Source organism: Grammomys surdaster, unplaced genomic scaffold, assembly GCF_004785775.1.
Source record: "Grammomys surdaster isolate TR1022 unplaced genomic scaffold, NIH_TR_1.0 126076, whole genome shotgun sequence".
Taxonomy (NCBI): Eukaryota; Metazoa; Chordata; class Mammalia; order Rodentia; family Muridae; genus Grammomys; species Grammomys surdaster.
This window is the reverse complement of record NW_021620885.1, coordinates 1,869,040-1,888,537: the sequence shown is the minus strand read 5'-3', so window position 1 is coordinate 1,888,537 and position 19,498 is coordinate 1,869,040. Positions and strand designations below refer to the sequence as shown.

The window sequence follows — 19,498 nt, the reverse complement described above, 5'->3', positions numbered from 1 at the left end:
GCAACTTAGTTAAGCCCAGCTGAATAATTTTTTACTGTTCTTCTCTCTGATCATTAACATGGCTTTACTGGACCGAAGACTGTAATAAAGGCTTATTCAACTGACTGCAGTATTTATGCTAGCTCACACACACACACGCACACACACACACACACACACCTCCCTTAGGCTTCATTCATTGCATGCTATCTGTGTGTTCAGGAAGACAAAACTGAAGGCTACAAGGTCCCTTGGAGTCTACTCAGGACCTTGAAATCCTGCTCTTGTCACATTCTTTACAGATTACTTTGGGTGTGGTTCTATGCCATGCCTGTCTTTGGGTCTCTCTGTCAGCACTACCTTCAGACATGTAACTTCAGGGTTGGAATATATGCAGTCCTGTTGCTTTCTCTTACAGAAGCAAATCCTCGAAAGAACGAATTAGGTTTGTGTGCAGTGTGCAGCAGAGGACCTGGCACATAAAGAGTGCCACAGATTTTTGATCTATCCACACATGCATGCATTTAGTGTACTTTTAGAGGTTGAATTCCATGGTTATAAGGTTAATGGAAATAGTACAAAGTAAATTGGGAGTATCTCTGTTATGGTTTTGGTATGTATCAAGTAGACCATGAAACTCAATGCTCTTTGACCCTACAAACTAATAGAGATTCCCAGTGTTTCCACAAAACTAGAGATGGTTTCTTCTTTCTCTCTCATCACAAACATCTCATATGGCATTGCATCATCATCATCTGTTTCAGGATGTCTTGTACCATGCATTTATAATGCAGACTTCTCAACATATGTGTTGAAATAAGCTCAGAAGGACAGAAGTTTGCTTGCAAATACATTGTTTTGCTTAGAATATCGTCGCCTTTAAATAATCACCTAAGCCCAGCTGCTAGTCCCAAAATGATTTACGTTCCCACATAGAGAGTTCTTCTAGAACCTGGGCAGTCACTGTGGCAGCTGTGTACATGGCCCCCATAGCCCTGCACTTTCGTGGGATGCTGCCATGAGTCCGTCATATTTTATCTTGTGCTTTGGGTGTCACTAGTTCTGTGATTTCTTGGGAATCCTTTAGGCAACATAAAATCACTTTGTCCACCTTAAACCACTTGTTTTCTGGACAGCATTTTAAACTGTGTTGTGAGTTAGTGAATGGTTAACACTGTGTGTGATATTTCTTATTGTTACCTAGGAATATACGTTCTATGTGTTCCGTACCCTCAGAATAGGTGTGAGTAAAATTTTTAAGCCACTTTCCCAGGTATCTGTTAAGTGTATTGCCGTGACCTGGGGAGATGGCCTTCACAGTGCTGCTCACCGTGGCCTGTGATGCTTGTTGGTCTCTAACACATGTGCTTAAGATACTTGTGTTGCATCAGCATTGAAATCTGACATCTCTGTGAACTAAAGGGAGTTAAACATTTTCTACTCATCGGTGCCTTCTAACATGACCCCTACATCTGGCCTAGACTATTAAAGGGTTTAACCGTGAATCAGTATTTGTTTAAAATTTACGCCAGAGATGACCTCTAGAAAGTCAGTATTTCCTGTCACAGTGCAGTCCACAGATGGTGGAAAACAGGTCACACTGACAATGTTTTCTCTGACTATTCAGAGGAAGTTTCATAAAGCTTTGAGCCACCTGGACTAACGACAGTAGTTACATACAACATGAGTCCCTCTGCTCTTTGGGGATGTTAGTGATTGTGGATTTGATATTTCAGAATCTATTTTAAGCTCTCCTGAACTCCTGTGGTTTTCTAAGTAATAGAAAAGAATGTATGGAGTTTGCAGTTGTACTTGGCCAGTTAGAAATTCTCCTGTTGTCCACCATAGGTTCACCTGCCTATGTTAGGAAAGGACTTGAATATGTTTTCCAACAGCTGTTGGGTAGTACCTCATGCAAGCTATCTCTAAAAATTCATGTTTCTCAGACTATGAAACCCCATGCAAACCTCCCACTGCTGCTGGGAAGAGGACTACCTGTTATAGAATAAATGCAGTAGGGTGTACACCATGGCAGCTTTTGAGGCATTGTACGTACATTTTCACTCCCACCAAATGTTCTGTCGTGCCCTTGACTACTAGCCTAGATGAACTTCCAGCGGAGCCCACATCATGCTCTCTCCTCCAGTCCCTGAACTAAGCTGTTTACCTTCCCTCAATCTTACACTGTTGGTCATACCTGCTATGTTTATTGCTCTGTTCAAGACTTTTATGTTCAGGGTTTGCAGACCCTACAAAATGACTTAGATAGTAACTCTATAGTTTTCAAAAGTTGCGTTGATGTTATGTCTTCCATGAGTGTGTGATGGAAATAGTCTCCTTAGGTGAAGGAGCAGCACATCACCAAGGAGTGTTGCAGCAGTATTTGGGGAAGGTTTGAGACCAAGTTGACTTTCACTCACAAAAGGGAAGCTATTTAGATTTTCATGGCAATTTTGGAAAATTGTGGGGTTTGCTTTATAGAATCAGTAACAAACCCTTTTCAATCTTGATCTTTTAAATTCCTTTCCTTGAATTTCTTGCAGCATCGGTTGCGTCACTGTCTAGTTGTTCTAGCGGTAGAATAATGCAGCAATGCACACAACACTAGGATTTACAGGTGATGTCATGCTCCTTCACCTAAGGAGAAAAAAACTTACAATACAGGTTCACTTGCACACCTCCCCTTAGCATGATGACTGTCCCCTGTGTCACATTTGTTTATTTGGGGGAGGGGCATGGAGAACAGAGGACAGCTTTCAGGAATCAGTTCTATGACTCCACCTTGTGCATCTCAGGGATCAGATTTGGCAAGTTTCGTAGCCACTGAGCCATCTCCTTGGCAGCCGACATATAACATTCACATGGACGCTGACATCCTGGTAAGGTAGTGCCTTTAGAGTTGGTTTCACTATTCAGATTTATTCTAGAAAACAAAGGTGAAAAGAGCAGTGTTCCTTTTCCCTGTATTTCAGTGTTGCCCCCTCTACCTTTTGGCATTATTTTCCAATATTGCTCGGCTTTACACATTTCTAGCGTTTCCGGTAAAGTAGATCTGCTGTTATTGAATTCTTTTAGTTTTTCTTATCTAACAATATCTTTAACTCTGTTGTATTTCCTGAGTTGACAAATGTACTTGATAATATGTTGATAGAGAAGATGAAGGCTGTGAGTCAATTTAAGAAATTTCCAACATATTAATTTATAAAATATTTCCAACAAATTAAAGATGTCTTCTGTCTGCCACCATTTGTTTTGAGAAATCTACAATCACTTGAAACATTTTCATTTGATCTCATTGTCCCTGTTGATTTTTAAGATTTTTAAATATTTTCTATAGATTTCGGTATTTAAGGATGTGTTTAGGTACTTGTTTGATATTTATCTGGAGTTCACAAAGGTTATGTGTGTGGGTGCTTCTTTGTAGTGATTTGCTGCCTCTGAATTTACATCCTTTCTGTTCTCCAAAGATTCCCTGAGTTCTGGGAAGACAGAGTGTGATAAATATATCCTATTTACAGCTGAGCATTCTATAGTCTGTTTTTGGTTATTTTAGAAATTATAGATATGTTGTCATTTTAAGGGATTATTTACAAATAATTATAGCTTTGCACAGGGAGGACACTAAATAGAGAGCTTAGACTCAGGGATTTCTATTTTCCCTTTCCTCTTCTCTATTCTTTCTTTGGCAAAGGGAAGGGGTGGAAAAAAAGGGGGGGTTATAGTAACATTATAAAAAATTAGACAAATAGGGATAAATTATTAAATTTACTCTCAAACAAAGCATTTTATTACCATAATCTTACATTGGAAGAAATCTTTATATTTTGATGTAGAAATAAAGTCATATTTTCTTACATTGGTTCAGAATTTATATATTGATGCAGGTTTAAGGTTTTCATTGGCATAAATCTTTGTATAGTGATATAAAATTTAAAATTAATTTTGTTACTCTTAGATTTGCATTGCGCTTATGCAGCTCATTTAAGAATATAAAGCTTAGACCCAGTCTTTTTAGTAGCTGCTGTTATTACAAGCTGTTTAGAATAATTAAGCACTGCAAGTTAAGAGATAGTGAAACTCATGGTTATATTGTGTTCTAATTTAGTTAATTACGATAAAATGTTTTCAAGGTTATTCAAATAGTAAGTAGCTAAAAATAATATTTAACAATTCAGTTATGATATATGTAGAGAGATAGTCTTCAAGCATCAGAGATCCATAGAATATTGCATTTAAAATCATTTCCTTATTAAAAGATCTTTTGATTACAAGATAGATCTGCTCCTGACAGTATCTCCATTCCACGTCAAAGGAGATGAGCATCAATATGGAGTTGCTTCAGTTGTAGCAACTTAGCCACTGGGCAATGCCCTAATTTCATTTACAGACAGAATGCTGTCTAAAAAGGACAAACAGATGCAAGATAGTCAACTACTAATCTCTGGTAAGACAGGATTAGTTAGTCCTTCATAATTGCTGCTTCATTTAAGGTCTATCAGATATTCTGGACCAAAAAGCTGAAGGTAGATGCTCCACCTTTATATGGAATATTGGGGACTGTCCAGGCAGTCGACTGTCTCTGCCAATTGTTTACATTTTGGAAGCTGTGTTCCTACATACTCAAATATATATTTATTCTTAAATCTCTAATGGGGTTGAAGACTAAATAGTTATAGTCTTACAATTAAACTTGTTACAATTAAACTTGTACAATTAAAATAGTCTTACAATTAAGTTGTTTAGCATTAAAGATGTTTTAGATTTGAAAGGATGGTTTTCAGATGGCAATACAAGTTAAAATCAAACATGATTGAGGTATAGAATTATAAACTTATTAAGATAGGATAAATAATAAAATATTTTATTTTAGACTGGACATTGTAAGTGTACATCATACACTATAATTTGCATAATTGTTATAATTGTGTTCAGTTTGTGTTTGGGAGAAAAGAGCCTTTTTAAATGGACAAAATAGTGGGTTGGCCTAATGCTAATTTGGGGACTCCATGTCTGGTTGGCCCAGAGACAAAGAGAGTCCACACATAAATTGTGATTGGTAAATAAAGATGCCAACAAGCCAGTAGCTGGGCAGGAATGATATAGTTGGGGTTTAGGTTTCCTGGGCTTGGAGAGAGGAGAACAAGGAAGGAAGAAGAAGGTGCAGGAGAGGAGGAAGGAGAAGCTGCCCTGAGATAGCCGAGCCATAAAAATGTGCCCTGAGTGCTGACCAGTCTGAGTTAAGAGCAGCCCAGATGGAACATAGAAAATAGTAATAACTCAGAGTTATTGATAGGAAAATAGATTCTAACAGCATGGAAGGTATAGCCCAGCTATTGTGCTGCTTAAGGCATGTTAAAATATAAAGGCTGTGTGTCTTTTATCCAGGAACTTAATAACCAAAGGCAGGATTGAAATCATTTTCTTTCTTTTTATTTTAAATAATGTATTTTTTTCTCAAATCATAATTCATTCACACAGGGATTATAAACACAGAAAGGCAGGATGTGGGGAAGGGAATGACACTGGAGTGTGGGTGTTCAGGGGGAATACAGATATCTTCAGAACCGGGTATCGGCTGGGTGAAGGTTCAGGGGACAAGTCACTATGACTCTGCCTATGACTACTCGGGCTGGTAAATTTCCACAAAAGCTGCCTGTTTACAATAGCTTATAGCCATCTGTTTCAATGTTTTTCCACAGAGACCCAAGATTTGGTGTTAGTGTACATGTATGACAGGCCTATTGCTGGAAATCATTTTCTGTTATAGGAGTGTGATAAAATATCCCATGTAGGGCTGAGCCTTCCACAGTCTGTTTTTCTCCGCACTTGGGCAGTTGGGGGTCTATGTTGATTGCCATCTACTAGAAGGTTTTCTGATGAGGACTGGGAGGTGTATTAATCTGTGGACAAAATGATAAGTGATTAGGACTTGGCTCTCCTATGACGTCTCCAGCCCCAGGATCTTGGCCTGATGTAGGTGCCGGGTATGGGTTCCATCTTACAGGACATCACAGACAGTCTTGACTATGTACATACATGTCTTCATCATTGTGTTTATCTGCTTATGCATATTATTTTGTGATTCCCATCTCTCTTTCCATGTTTTGGTTGTTATTTTGGAAGTTCCTGAAACCCCGTCCACATTTTTCTATTTTCTTTGTGTTCTGTAGTTTGCCTGTTTATCCTTGAGTGTGTTGAATGTTGGGCTGAGTCCACTATATACTTGACAAATGTTTGTTTTTCTTTTTCAGATATTGTATGTTCAAGTTGTAATATTTCTGTTTTTTAAAATATTACTACACTTCTGCCAAGAATCCTTGCTCTTCCATGCCAGTGTGTTTTCTCATAACGGCTGCCATGAAGCATTTTTCCTAGTTGTCCGAGATTGGTGTTTGCTGATTCCATCCCCCTTTACATTTAGAATCTAGACTGCTCACTCGAGCCTGGGTAGGATGCTGGTGAAGGAACCTGAGACCTTCCCAGCATGCTACGTTTACATGCCACGAAATGAACTATAAGCCCATGCGGAATTAGAAGTTTTGACCTGTTAAGCAATTTGAATTGTAGTCTTACTGTTGTGTGCAGACTCAGAGTCCCCGACATAGCATGCTGCAGAACAGAATTATTACCACAAAGTATTGTTAGGTCTAGACTAAAATTCTGCTTTGATTGCTGCTAGACAACAAGGTCTTTTGTTAGTTATCTAAGTGACCTACAAGACAGTAACTTGGGCCTTCAGCTGAGACATGCATGCTGACACGTGGATCAGGGGAGCCTCTCCTGTATTCTCTTACATTCCCTACACTAGCCTATAAGTGTCACTTTGGTACAAACACGGAGCCTCCATTGGAGTTTTTGTTTCTAGGTCAGGTGCCCATTCTGTGTCTGCTTTGGAGGAAGCTGCAAAGGAAGGGAGAGGAGACACCTGGGCTGCCTTTCCAAGTTTTTAATCACACTCCAGAATCACATTAGTGGATCCTGAGAAATCTGTGTTTAACTAGCTTACCTGGAGGTCTTAGTTGTAATCAGTAGGTGAATGCATTATGATCTTACTGCTATAAGAGAACAAAACTTCAAAATGTCGGTTTTGAAGACTGTCTGGATCCAGAATTTAATATGCTGTGTAGTTTTCCTCTTCAAAACAAATGTAGCATTAGAAGTGGATCCTCTGGATTATACAGCCACAGCCTCTTAAAAATCTCCAGCAGATCATCTCCGTGATTTCCAACAACAGATTCAGATTTGATTATTGTTAGGAAGGTTCTAAAAACATTTTCTTCCTCATCCCCAGAAAAAGTAAAGGAAAAAGGAGGCAGGTCATGAAATCTAATACCACAAATGACATGTGGCCTGGTTTGAACCTGGTCAGTAGACACACACCAGACCCCATCGGGATCCCACTTCAATGAGCAGTGTTCTCATACAGCAGGGAAACACTGCAGAAAGACCTCCAGAAACAAGTGAGCCAGGTCTTCACCCAGATGAGAGATTTAACATGTTTACTCTTTTAGTAATTCAAGAAAATGTCACAGCCTTTGGACGTGTGTAAACTCCATTGATTATCTCTGCAAGCATGCTTCTGGGTGCTCCCTCTTTCCTTTGTGATCATGACATACTCTCACATCGACTTATTTTGGAAAATGATTTACATATGTTGTTCCAGGCAGGGCCTCTTGTGACAGTAGTAGTTTCAACAGTGACACTGCTAACCTATAAGCAAGAAGAAAAAAATAACAGTAGCTTACTGATGGAGTTGATACTGTATTTATTGTATGCTGCTACTTTATAAACATTGTCCCTCCTAATCCTGCCAGTAATATTTGTCAGATAAGCAAAACATAGCTTAGTATGCCAAGGCCACACCACTAGGTAGCAGAACCCAATGTGTTATAGCCAACTCTACCATGGGTAAGGCCTGGAGTCCCCAGGAGGACTGGGATAGCAGCTTCCTACAGATGAAGGAATCATAAGCCAGCCATTCCCTGTCACATCCTTTGGATCCTTGTCAGGGACTCCCCCAGTGGGAGTGCGTGGTGAGCTGTCACATTTAAAAGCTGGGCAGTGAGTCAGATTCAGTTTTTAACTTGGACTTCCTCCATGGTTCTCCATTGTGAGACTTGATCTGATGAATAGAACTAGTCCCAGCAAATCAGCAAAGCAAAGTGCATCAAGCTTCTTTGTGAATGGCTGCAGCCAAGTTGCCTGCTAAAAAGGGAAAATATTATTTCATAATTGTGTTCAGTAATTGCAAGGTTAATTGAATACTGTTAGGAAACAGCATCACCCGTGAGATGTTTATGTGTCTGTTGCTAAAACATAAATTAGACTTACCTGGCATGATAGTGCATGCCTGGAACCCCAGCGCTTGGGATGCCGGGACAAGAGGATCAAATGAATTCAAAGCCAGCCAGGGCCCAAAAGACCTCTTTTTACAAAGCAACTTTCAATATGACTCAAGACTTTCCAAAATTAATTCTTATATATGTGTTCCAAAAACAAGTAGGTAGAAAGAAACTAGCTATTTACTTAGGAGAAAATAATTTAAAATTGAAAAACCAGAATGCATGTCTTCAGCCTGGAACATTAAGATACTATCCATTCATGACATGTTTCTTCAGCGCCTTCTGTGTGCCACATACTTGTCTGGACAGGATTCGTGTGCTTTTCAAGAGTTTCACATCTGTGATGGTCACATTTCCCTCCTCATCATACCCCAGCCCGCACCCTGAACATAAGCATCCTCCTGTAAGCATCCTCTGAACTGTGCCCAGTGCATGGGCTCTTCCTATGTGCTGAAGACCTTCTTAGCTCTCTATCCTCTGTGTCACTCTAGGCATCCAAATCAGACACACACACAGACACACACAGAGACACACACAGACACACACAGATACACACACAGACACACAGAGAGACACACAAGTTCAATGAAAACCACTTCAATAGCATAAGCCTTCTCATATAACAAATCCAATCACAGGACATGTCTGGCAGCTCCCTAGAACTTGTAAGTAATGCGGGCTCCTTGTTTCCTGCTGTTTTAAGGGAGTTATTCTGGTGCCTCTGCTCACATCTTCCTGTTTATTGTATGTTCAGGCTAGCAGAAGGGAGAGGGGAATTCAACAATTCATTGCTCAGACACTGTACACAGTTAAGCTGCCATTTCACTGTCCAGCACAGTTGCACCTAACTACAGAGGACACAAGAAAGCTTCATGTTTTAAACCATATGGCCAAACATTTAGCTAAACTCTGGGTTCTTTTACTAATGTGGAAGAAAGGCATATTGGGAGGAAACCATCTCTAACAAAGACCTTTTCCTTGGGTCTTTGACTCCTCTGAATTTCTCCCTTTACACAAGCTTTTTAGATCTATACAGCGTGTCATATGGTCATAGGCCTGCCCACAGCTTGCTTTCTAGATGATCTGGTCGCTGCGTCTCCTCACTTGTCTCAGGAAAGGACTTTACTCTGTTACATATGACTTAGCCTGTGGTGAGCAGGGGATAGCCGTGAGGGATAGAGAGCCAAGTCACCGTGTAGAGCCTCACCTGCTCATCTCCTCAGCTCCCCAGCCTTGCCCGCTCTTAGGGAGGCTCTAGAGATGGTCTTCTACTGTAACCACATGCCTCTACTTACATATAATAAGCTAAAATTATACAAAAAGAAAATTCCATTTCTCAGTCACACTGACCACACTGTAGGTACTCAGCAGCAACTGTGACTGAGTCACTTTGTACACAGTAGATGCCAGTCCTTTCTCTCAGCAGCTCTGGGGCAGTGCTGCCCTAGGGAAGCTAGCCAACAGAGACAATGTCAAATGCTCTTAGCCTCTCCTCTCTGACTTTCTCTAACAGAGAATCTGAATTTTTCCTATTTAAATGGAAATCTGTCTGGTGCCTAGGAAACTAGCATGTGTCCTGCTCCGTATGCAAACGTTCTGGGTGATTGTTACCTGGAACAGAATTGATGGAGAGTCTGGGAAATCACAAACATTCTTCACCTCATTATAAACACACTGCAGGCTGGAGAGATGGCTCAGGGGTTAAGAGCACTGACTGCTCTTCCAGAGGTCCTGAGTTCAAATCCCAGCAACCACATGGTGGCTCACAACGATCTATAACTGGGATCCTATACCCTGTTCTGGTGTGTCTGAAGACAGCTATAGTGTACTCATATAAATAAAATAAATAAATCTTTAAAAAAATAAACACACTGAAGATGTGAGGATGCAGAGTGTGGGAGTCATAAATGTGAACGCCGCTTTCAGCGTGTTTTAATGGGTGTTGTCTGCATCTTGTTATAACCTAGGGACCTGGCTGCACGGAACTGCCTGGTAGGTGAAAACAATACTCTGAAAATTAGTGACTTTGGAATGTCTCGGCAAGAAGACGGTGGAGTATACTCATCTTCAGGCTTAAAGCAGATTCCCATTAAATGGACAGCACCGGAAGCTCTTAATTATGGTATGAATTCCTGGGTTTCCTTTTGATAGTAAATGTGGCCTGTATCTCCGGAAGCACTCACAGGTGTGACTGGGGTAGGGCAGCATCCAAACTGGAGCTGCTTGAGGAGCAACACCGAGCAAACGAGTGTACATGTCCTTACCCTGCTCTTGGACAAAGACAGAAATGTTCTTACCTGTGAGACTGCTAGGCTAAAATAGTCAATAAACATGACTAGACGTCTGAGAATTCAATTGTGCAGAATGTGATTACCTGCACAGCTGTACATCAGGTGTTGCTGTGGCTCTGGCCCATTGGTTTGAATGTCTTATAACTGGTCCAGTAATCTCATCTAAGGTTAAATGCTGTCAGTCCAGCCTTCAGTCACTCACTCTGCAGATCCTAGGCTCAGCCTCTGTCTATGGAACACCTATAAATCTTGAGCAAACAGAGAAGTGGGTATTTTTTTTAATAAGGGCAGGGTTTTCTTTTTCCACTGAATTTTTTTAAAAATCTCTATTGTAAGAAACTCAGAAGACAACACATGGGAGTCAGTGCATGTTACCACAGTTGTTAGCTGTATGTTAGTTAGTACTGGGTTTTCATACAAGGGTGTTTTCTGCACCCAGTGAGTATAAACTAGTGTAACTTCCTGGGGAACCACCAAACTTTTTACTAAGTAAAGATCTGAGTGTAATTGGCTTGTGACTCCTGCCAGCAAGAGAGGCTTTTGTGAGCTTTCCAGTGATTGTATAAACCAACCTAGGGTCCAGCGGAATCCCTGTCATCTCCCTCAGGATTCTTCTCTGAAGTGGATGCTACTCCTTTTGGGCTATATTACTAAAGGAAGAGATTACTGGATGAAAGATAAAACTAAAATTCTCATATTTGCACAGAAGTTTTCTTTAGATACAAAACATTTGTAAAACCCTTTGTGACTGGATTTTCTCCCCATGATTTAAGTGGTATGGATAGTAAAAATGGACCTCTGATCACACTGTGCTTTAATGATTACCAACCTACATTTATGAATGTGGGGACTAACTTCAGACACGTGGACCAGACAGATGTAAAGTATTTTAAGTAAAAAGGACAAGTAGGAAGCTCTCTGACACGTGGGGACACTGTTTTAGCTGCCTTTGATAAGCATTTTGTAAGATGCAGAAGAATTTAGGTGATGAGGGAGAGACTGTAGCCACAGATGACAGTGTACTTGAGTATTAATTCCCTAGTCCAAGGGGAAGTGCCTGAGAAAGACACAACCTCAGGGTCAGCCTGAGGAGCCATGTAAGTTCTCACAGAGTTTATTATGGAAGATTGGCTTTGGAGTCCTGTAGTTGTTTTTGCTTCTTTCAACAGGGTTGGGATAGCAATTATCTTATGAAAAGTCCTTTCTTCTTGTTGTACTTCAGGTTTTTATTTACTTCATCCTTTTCTTCCCCACTGATCTTCACGCTTGCCTCAGGCTGTGGGAATATTGTCCAGGTCTCCCACTAAGAGGTCAGGGAAATAAAAAACAGTCCTATGTCCAAAGATCCATCTTCTAGAAGCTTTGGCTTAGGTCTGTTGGACTAAGCTGTGTTCTTAAGTGTTACTTAAAACATTTTTAAAGAGTCAGGCAATATTAAAGGGCACTATACCTGCCCCCACCCCATCTTAAGTCACCGAGTTCTCTCCAGGCAGACATTGTTCCCGTGCTCATGCTCAAGCCATGGAGGTGTGAGATGTGACTGTGGTCTTAGTCCCTTTCTCCCTGCTCTGTAAGATACCCTGATGCAGCAGGGGGTGTCTCACTCAAGTGAGAAGGATTTTATGTTTCCAGAGGGACATAGTCTGCCCTGGCAGGGAAAATGTGGCAGCAGGAGACTAGCTAGTTACATTGTATCAAGAAACAGAACAAACAGGAAGCATCACATTCAACCCTCAGCACTCCCCAGCAATTAAAGGACAGTACACTCAGACAGTAGGGCATATATCTCTTCCACCCTCAGTCCAGTTTTCAATAAAAGTACAGGGTTTATAAACTTGATAATCTTCAACTAAGAAATGAAGTCATCTCTCTGTCCATGACTGAAAATGCTTTCCATCAGGGAGTGAGATAAGGGGTCTTTCCCAGGGAAGAGCACACCAATAGCTCACCCCTGAAAACATACATACAACTGGACTGAACAGGTTACATTTAGAAATACATATTTATATACATGCATGCAATGACAATTGGTGACAAAAGAGGAGAATCAGAAGGGGAATATGGGAGGGTCTGGGTGAGGTAAAGAGAGAAATGTTGTAATTATAATCTCAAAACTTATTTAACAAGTTAACCATTGGCCACCTGCCTGTTTGGAGATGATAGTAGAGCCCACAACATAACTAAGCAGAAATGCCTCTCAGTTGAATGGTATGATGTAACTACTGAGATCCTGGAATGAGAGGGATTCAGGCTTTTCTGCTTCCATGTTGTTGGCTACCTGGCCTGGGCAAGATATCTCCTCCTCTATGCTTATGTAAATGTAGAGCCTTCTCTCCAGCTCACTGGGTACCATGAGGGTCAGAGGATTGAAAGAGCAACACAGTGCCCTCAGCAATGATGACATTCCAGGTTCAAAGGTCAGGCAGGTGGCATAGCCCAAGTGAGATCTGTTTACAAGGTGCATTTCTTGATCTCCACCAGACAACATTTTACCGGATAAAATGTAAGTCTATATAACTTAAGTTCTTTACAAATTTAGCCTTAACCTTTAGCCACCAAATGAGTTTCATGAAAAGACTTGATGTGTAGAGAAGAAAAGTAATTTTCCTAAGCCAACAGTGCTGAAAATGTCCATAATTGCCTCACAGCTAAGCTGGAAGCTGATTCCCACAGCTGCAGCTGACAGTGAGTGAGTGCTGCAGGCTGAGGATGGCACCGAGCACAGGCAGACTCAGGCCATTTTACTCTCTTCCAGAATGGAAGAGGCCATTCTGTTCTAGAGGAATGCGACAGGTTTCTAGCCAGTGGCATTTACAAGCCCTAGGGTAGCAGATGGATAGGAAATGCTATGGTTCAAGACCTTCAGGTTGTGCATGGTGACATATGCCTGTAACCCAGCACTGGAGAGGCAGAGGTAGGAGGGTCTGAATAACCCAGCACTAGAGAAACAGGTAGGCGGGTCTGAATAACCCAGCACTGGAGAGACACAGGTAGGAGGGTCTGGAGTTGAAGGCCAGCCTAGGCCACATGAGACCTCGCTTCAAAAACAGAAAGAAAAAGCCATCAACATTACTGCAGGTGGAGTTTAGTTGTGACAGTATGTATGTACCATATGTTAGAGACTGAGAGGGACATTTCTGCTTCCCTGATTTCATATCCATCTTCAGAAGGCTTCTTGGGTAGGATTTTATCTCTGTGCTTCTGCTGAAGGCACCGAAAACACTCCTAAGAGTTTAGCTCATGTATCTCAATAAAACAGGTGCACCAAGATATTTTGACAAAACAAGACACCATGTAATTTGAATAATCTGTTTTTATCAGACAGCTATGTTAATTTCCAGTCTATTCAGACCACATGGAGAAATGTATTTTCTGCAAATGAAACTATCAGTGGAGAAAATGAGACCTTTAAGCGTGTAAGAATATCTGCAAACAGTGATGAGTAAAGAAATTGAAGTTAAGAAACTTTCCTTAATGCTTTAAGTTTGTTTGTAATTTTACTGGAAAGAAAATGCCAGGCAGAAGACCAAACTGTAGGAATCTGACTTATTTAATCTCCTAGACACTGATGTGTACAGATTCATACACACATGCATGCATGTGCATGCACACATATACACACACACAAACACACACACAAACACAAATCAACCATCTCATCCACAGATCACAGGGGACATAAGCTGAATTCTTGTTCTTGGGGAAGGGGAGAAGCATTTATAGCTCATAACTGAACTAGCCTCCTGAAGACTCCATTTAACTGTTAACATTGCTAGGCCTAGAGTAACACCAGTACAGAGAACGGGATGTCGTTGCGGAAGCCTGACTGTGCTGCTGGGAGGCTGACACTCAGAGCCACTGTCCTCTCCTCCCGTTGACTCACCTGGGTGTGATGGTTTTCTCCCTTTCAGGGAGGTACAGTTCTGAAAGCGACGTGTGGAGCTTCGGCATCCTGCTCTGGGAGACCTTCAGCCTAGGAGTCTGTCCATACCCCGGAATGACAAACCAGCAAGCACGAGAACAAGTGGAGAGAGGTGAGCCTAAGCCTCGGCACCTCGTGTTGGTATCCACCAGTACAGTGATGCCCATGGCACATCCGCACACCAGCTCTGGGAGAGGACAGTCACAGTGCTGTTTAGGATGCAGTAAAGAGGAAAAACATTAGAGGAGGCTATTTTGGAATACTATGGATGCTATGGCTCATACAGAACAGAAGCAGACATTTGCCGCCTGTCTGACCTGTGGCCCTTAGGTAGCATCCAGCTAAGCATAGCTGTGAACATGGCAACAAATTGTAAACTTATTTAAAGCATTCTTGGATCTGTTTGTTTGGTTTTGGGGTGTTTGTTTTTGCAGTTTGTTTCCTAACATAATTTGAGTTAGGACTTGAGTGTGAACTGTGGACATACCAGTCCTGCCATACCACAGTAAGTAAAGGTCAGGTGCATCTGCTGGGCTCTCAGCACAGAAAGAGAGAACTTCCCTTTGCCTCCCTTTCTTTTACTGAGGTGAAAGAAGGTAGACCACCTTTGAGTGGTGTTATACTCCGTATCAGATAAATCCCTTAATTCTCCAAGTGAAAATGCTTCTAGTTTACAGAAGGAATTCTGAGAAACTATAATCTGAAGAAACACCAGGATGCTCCAGATAGAGATGGGGGTGACTAGGTGGCAGTAGCCCCACACACATGCTTGTGTGGGGCACAGCTTCCAACAAGAGGAATGATGTTCACATGACTGCCTCTGTAACCAGCTGGACTTGGGGCTCCTGAGTATGGGGGTGGCCTTCCTTCCTTCCTTCCTTAGACACACACCTCCTAGCATGAACCCCCAGTGCTGCTAGACACCAGCCTGTACTCTCAGCTCCCTGTTGAATGTGTGTATAATCCGCATCTACATCTGCTCTGTCTGTCTGATAATTCTGGAAGCTACTTCTTAGAACAACTAAAATAGGCATTTGTATATGCTAGAGCGTACTTCCAACTTGCTGACAAATATGTAGCTCTGTAATTGTGTCACATGTGTGCGTGCTCAGAGGGGTAGTTATGAGACTGACACAGGTCTTTGCTTTCTACCTCACTTACTGCATAAGGTACTAACACACAGCGTAATGTCCCATGTGGATATTTAGACCTTAGCCAACCATTCTGAGCTCTCAACTCTTGTCTTGAATCTTCAGGATACCGAATGTCAGCCCCACAGAACTGTCCAGAGGAGATTTTTACAATCATGCTGAAGTGTTGGGATTACAAGCCTGAAAACCGCCCAAAGTTCAGTGACCTTCACAAAGAGCTCACTGCCATCAAGAAGAAGATCACATAGTGGCAGCCAGGGCTAGCCACCACCTGCAGGACTCTGTCCTCAGTCACCCCGACTTTATACCACCTTACTGCAACCATCTTTGAAGGTTATGTTTTTTATTAACTGGGTTTTTAAAGTATGTTCCACTTTAAACTATGTTAAAGGCAAATTTATTCAAGAAATAAATGGTCTTACCCAGGACTGTATTAGCTAACCACAGCAACCCTGCCATTTGATACCACTGTAAAGAGAAAAGCACAGGCCTAACAGAAAAGGTAAAAGGTCTATCTTTAATACCGAGGATCATTGGTGTTCCACCAAGGCTTTCTAATCCAGGCACAGCCTGTGGGCTGCTGTCTTCTGCTGCAGGCCCTCCTGGGTTGGTGCTATAAACAGCCTTGGTAGCGCATGCCTGTAGGACGAGTGCCCACCACAGTTGGCTCTCCACTCTGCCAAGGCGAGATTGTATCTATAAACATAATCATATATTGGGAATCACTTGGGCCTCCTAGGGTTTCTCTTTCTTTTCCTGTCAGAACATGCCCAGTGAGAACATCACATTCCCATATCATTTTGTCTTTTACTTCCCCAGTCCAGGCTACAGAAAATGGTGCATGGAAAATTCCCAGAGAGCTCAGGGTACAGAGGCAGCTGCTTCTGCAGGACATTGGAGACGACAGGGATGACAGGAAACATGTGTGACCAGGAGGGCAAGTTGGAAAAGAGCAGTTAGCCAGTGCTCACCAGGAAGAAGAAACAAGAATGCCTGCCTTCCTCCCAGATTTATGCCTTCGGAATACCCTGTATCTGGGTCTCAGTTCCCTAACAAGGTCTAAGAAATTTTCAGGAGTTCACAGAGCCCAGAGGAAACTTTCTTAAAGTTACTAAAGTCCACAGAAAGAACAGCATGGTTCTAATTGTATATCTTTATCCTAGGAGACAATCCCAGAATGGAATTCCCTTTACTTATACCTGTATCTGGGTCTTCAGAATCCATGATTCATTTACAAACACATCCACATATATCTACTGAAGTGCAAGGCACTGTGAACAAAATAGATGGGCCCAATGTCAAGTCAGTGTTAATAAAGAAAATCTCTAGGTACAGCCACACCTCCATCTCCTCTTTTCCACTAAAGCCACTACCTGGAAATCTTACTGATAACATACAGGTATGCAAGCATACCATTAAAGGTCTCTCCTGTGTATCTAATGTACCTCAGGTCAAATTAGGGTGTGGCCGAGATCAATGTTAGCTATGTCAGGGACTTGCCCTGTGGTCTGTGCACAGTTGTCTAAGGATCAGTGTGTCTGGGAGATGGCCAACTCCCTGCCTGGCTGTGCAGAGCATAGGTCAGTCTTTGAAAGAAGCTGCTGGAGAGAAGAAGGACTCATACCCATCATTTCAGCCTCCTTGCTCATTTTACAATTTTATACACATTTAATGATTCCTACATGCAGACTGAAATAAAGGCATAACGAGCCTGCCCACACCAATCACTGCAGCACACAAACCAGCTTCCCCTCCACACAGCTCTCCCATGGCTCAGGTACTGGAAACAAGCAGAGCTCCCCTCTGATGGCACACACCGTGGGAACTCAAGTGCAAATTCAGGCATTCACGTTAGTTAAAGTGCCCTGCTCTCCAGGCATCTGCTGGCCCTAGGATCCACCTGAATCTACTATAATACACTCTGTCTATGAAAGGAGAGAAAGAAGCAGCCTCTCACTACTTAGCAGTCTGCACCCAGCAAGGGGCAGGAGGCTGGCTTGCCTCAGCCTCTGTGGACAAGATGTGAAGCTTAGCCCCCGCGTTTTGGTGTACAGAGAACGTGGCACTGATACTCACTCATCCAGGCTGTTAGAATTTGCAATTCACATCATAACTCTTTGCTTAAATTTAAAAGGCTTTTCAAAACATCATAACATCTGCAACATTTAAATTCCATTTTATTCTTTGTCCCAGAGCAGGCAGAGGTATAGTTTAAGATTAACTCATCGGGAGCCTTTCAGGATCATGTCAGTCATACAGAGTATTAAATTTAACATAGGCACATGCATTAAGGAAAGCTTATGCAAAACATTCTTACTGTTAATTTTGTTATGCTTGAGGCATATTTTATTCATCCCTTCTGTCACTGATAATTATTGGAATTATGTACTTTAGGAGGCTAATCCATACCCAAAAAGTGCACATATAAATACAGTTCTGATTTGCAAGTTGATTTAGGGAAAAGAGGCTGCAGAAATGCACAAAACATCTTTGCTTAAAAAAAGAATTGCAAACAGTGGTACCCTGGTAACACTGGTGTGGATACACTGGAGCCCAGTCACAGATCTTTATTTTACTAACCAAGAGTGTTGTAGGCCTGCTCATGACTCTGCTCATTAGCATTCCTTCAGGTCAGCAATCTGGGCATGAAGAAAAAGGCTGCCAAACACGAGCAGTCTGGCCTCCGTCTGCAATGTCTACCTTGAGTCACCAGGAAACCTTCCTGAGAAATGGGAGGTTATTGTTTGTCAAAGACAGAAAAGGTTTCTGTCTTTTGATGTGTATTTCATGTGATCTAAGCTTTCTTCTCAAAGCCGTTTTCTTAAGAAGACTATAAAGAATTACTAGGTCTTTTTTCAGCCCATCCTGCTACCAGGTCCACAGGGGAAAGTCCGATGTGATTCTCCCTTTTCCAATATCTAACAGGGACAGTAGAGTTGGTTCCCTAATTCATAGCTGGCCACCTTCTCACAAACATCCATCCGCACAGCCTGGAGTCATTCAGTGCATATCTTACAGTTTCTTAGGAGCTTGTGTTAATTTCCTAAAACAACCAAGTTTCCTTCTGTATTAGCCACTGTTTCCATCAGCTAGCTCCTCTGACGTCACCACAGCACTGTGCTAAGATGTCTGTCAAATGTCAGTTGCAATAATGTGCTGCATGCCAGGACTGGGGCACAGAGCAAGCAGATGCAGCAGGACAGGTCTTGCTGTGCAGTGTGATCCTCACATGTTATGCAAGTATACCTGAACATCATCTTAATGTGTGTGTGCACCGTCTACAGCCATGTGTCCTTGAAGCAGAATGACATCTAAGGGCTATCTGTCTGAGCCCTCTTCCTTTCAGCACACTCCATTTGTCACACCATTGGCATTCTCCTTGCCTCTTGTCAGTAGACGTGATTGTCATGGGAAGACAGGCTTTCCTGTTTGGAGATCAGAGCCCTCATACAAAACAGCACCACAGCTGAGAAAGAGCCGCAGAGACAAAGCTCGCTTACATGTCAATATTTTCAGTAGATGGAATCAAAGGTTTTATATGAAAATCAATCATTAAAGTGGCATGAGAGTTTACTATGAAAATAAAGTATTTCCTCTTATTAACAGATTTACTATACCATTAGAATGTTTTATTAGATTTTTACTTTATCTTTTCCTGGGCTTATAAGTTTCATGTCAAGTCTGAATACTTTTTTGAGAAACCAAAATGTCATTTCTGTTTAAGGAAAGACCCTGATTTAAAAGCCAGCAAGATCACCCTGCTAGGAGTTTCTGAGACAGATTTAAGCTCCCATAAAATGCCCCTCTGAAAGT

The 19,498-nt window shown here is 41.8% G+C and overlaps 1 protein-coding gene across 3 annotated transcripts in view; it reads left to right on the top strand.

The window, feature by feature from the left end:
* Positions 1-19,292, top strand: part of Fer (FER tyrosine kinase) — a 263,815-nt gene extending 244,523 nt beyond the window's left edge. For all 3 annotated transcript variants that reach the window (XM_028755701.1, XM_028755700.1, XM_028755699.1), the window contains exons 16-18: positions 10,289-10,443; positions 14,524-14,646; positions 15,791-19,292. In XM_028755701.1, coding sequence (XP_028611534.1) covers positions 10,289-10,443; positions 14,524-14,646; positions 15,791-15,933 — 421 coding nt within the window. In that variant the 3' untranslated portion in view covers positions 15,934-19,292. The remainder of the gene's footprint in view (positions 1-10,288; positions 10,444-14,523; positions 14,647-15,790) is intronic.
* Positions 19,293-19,498: the final 206 nt, after the last annotated feature.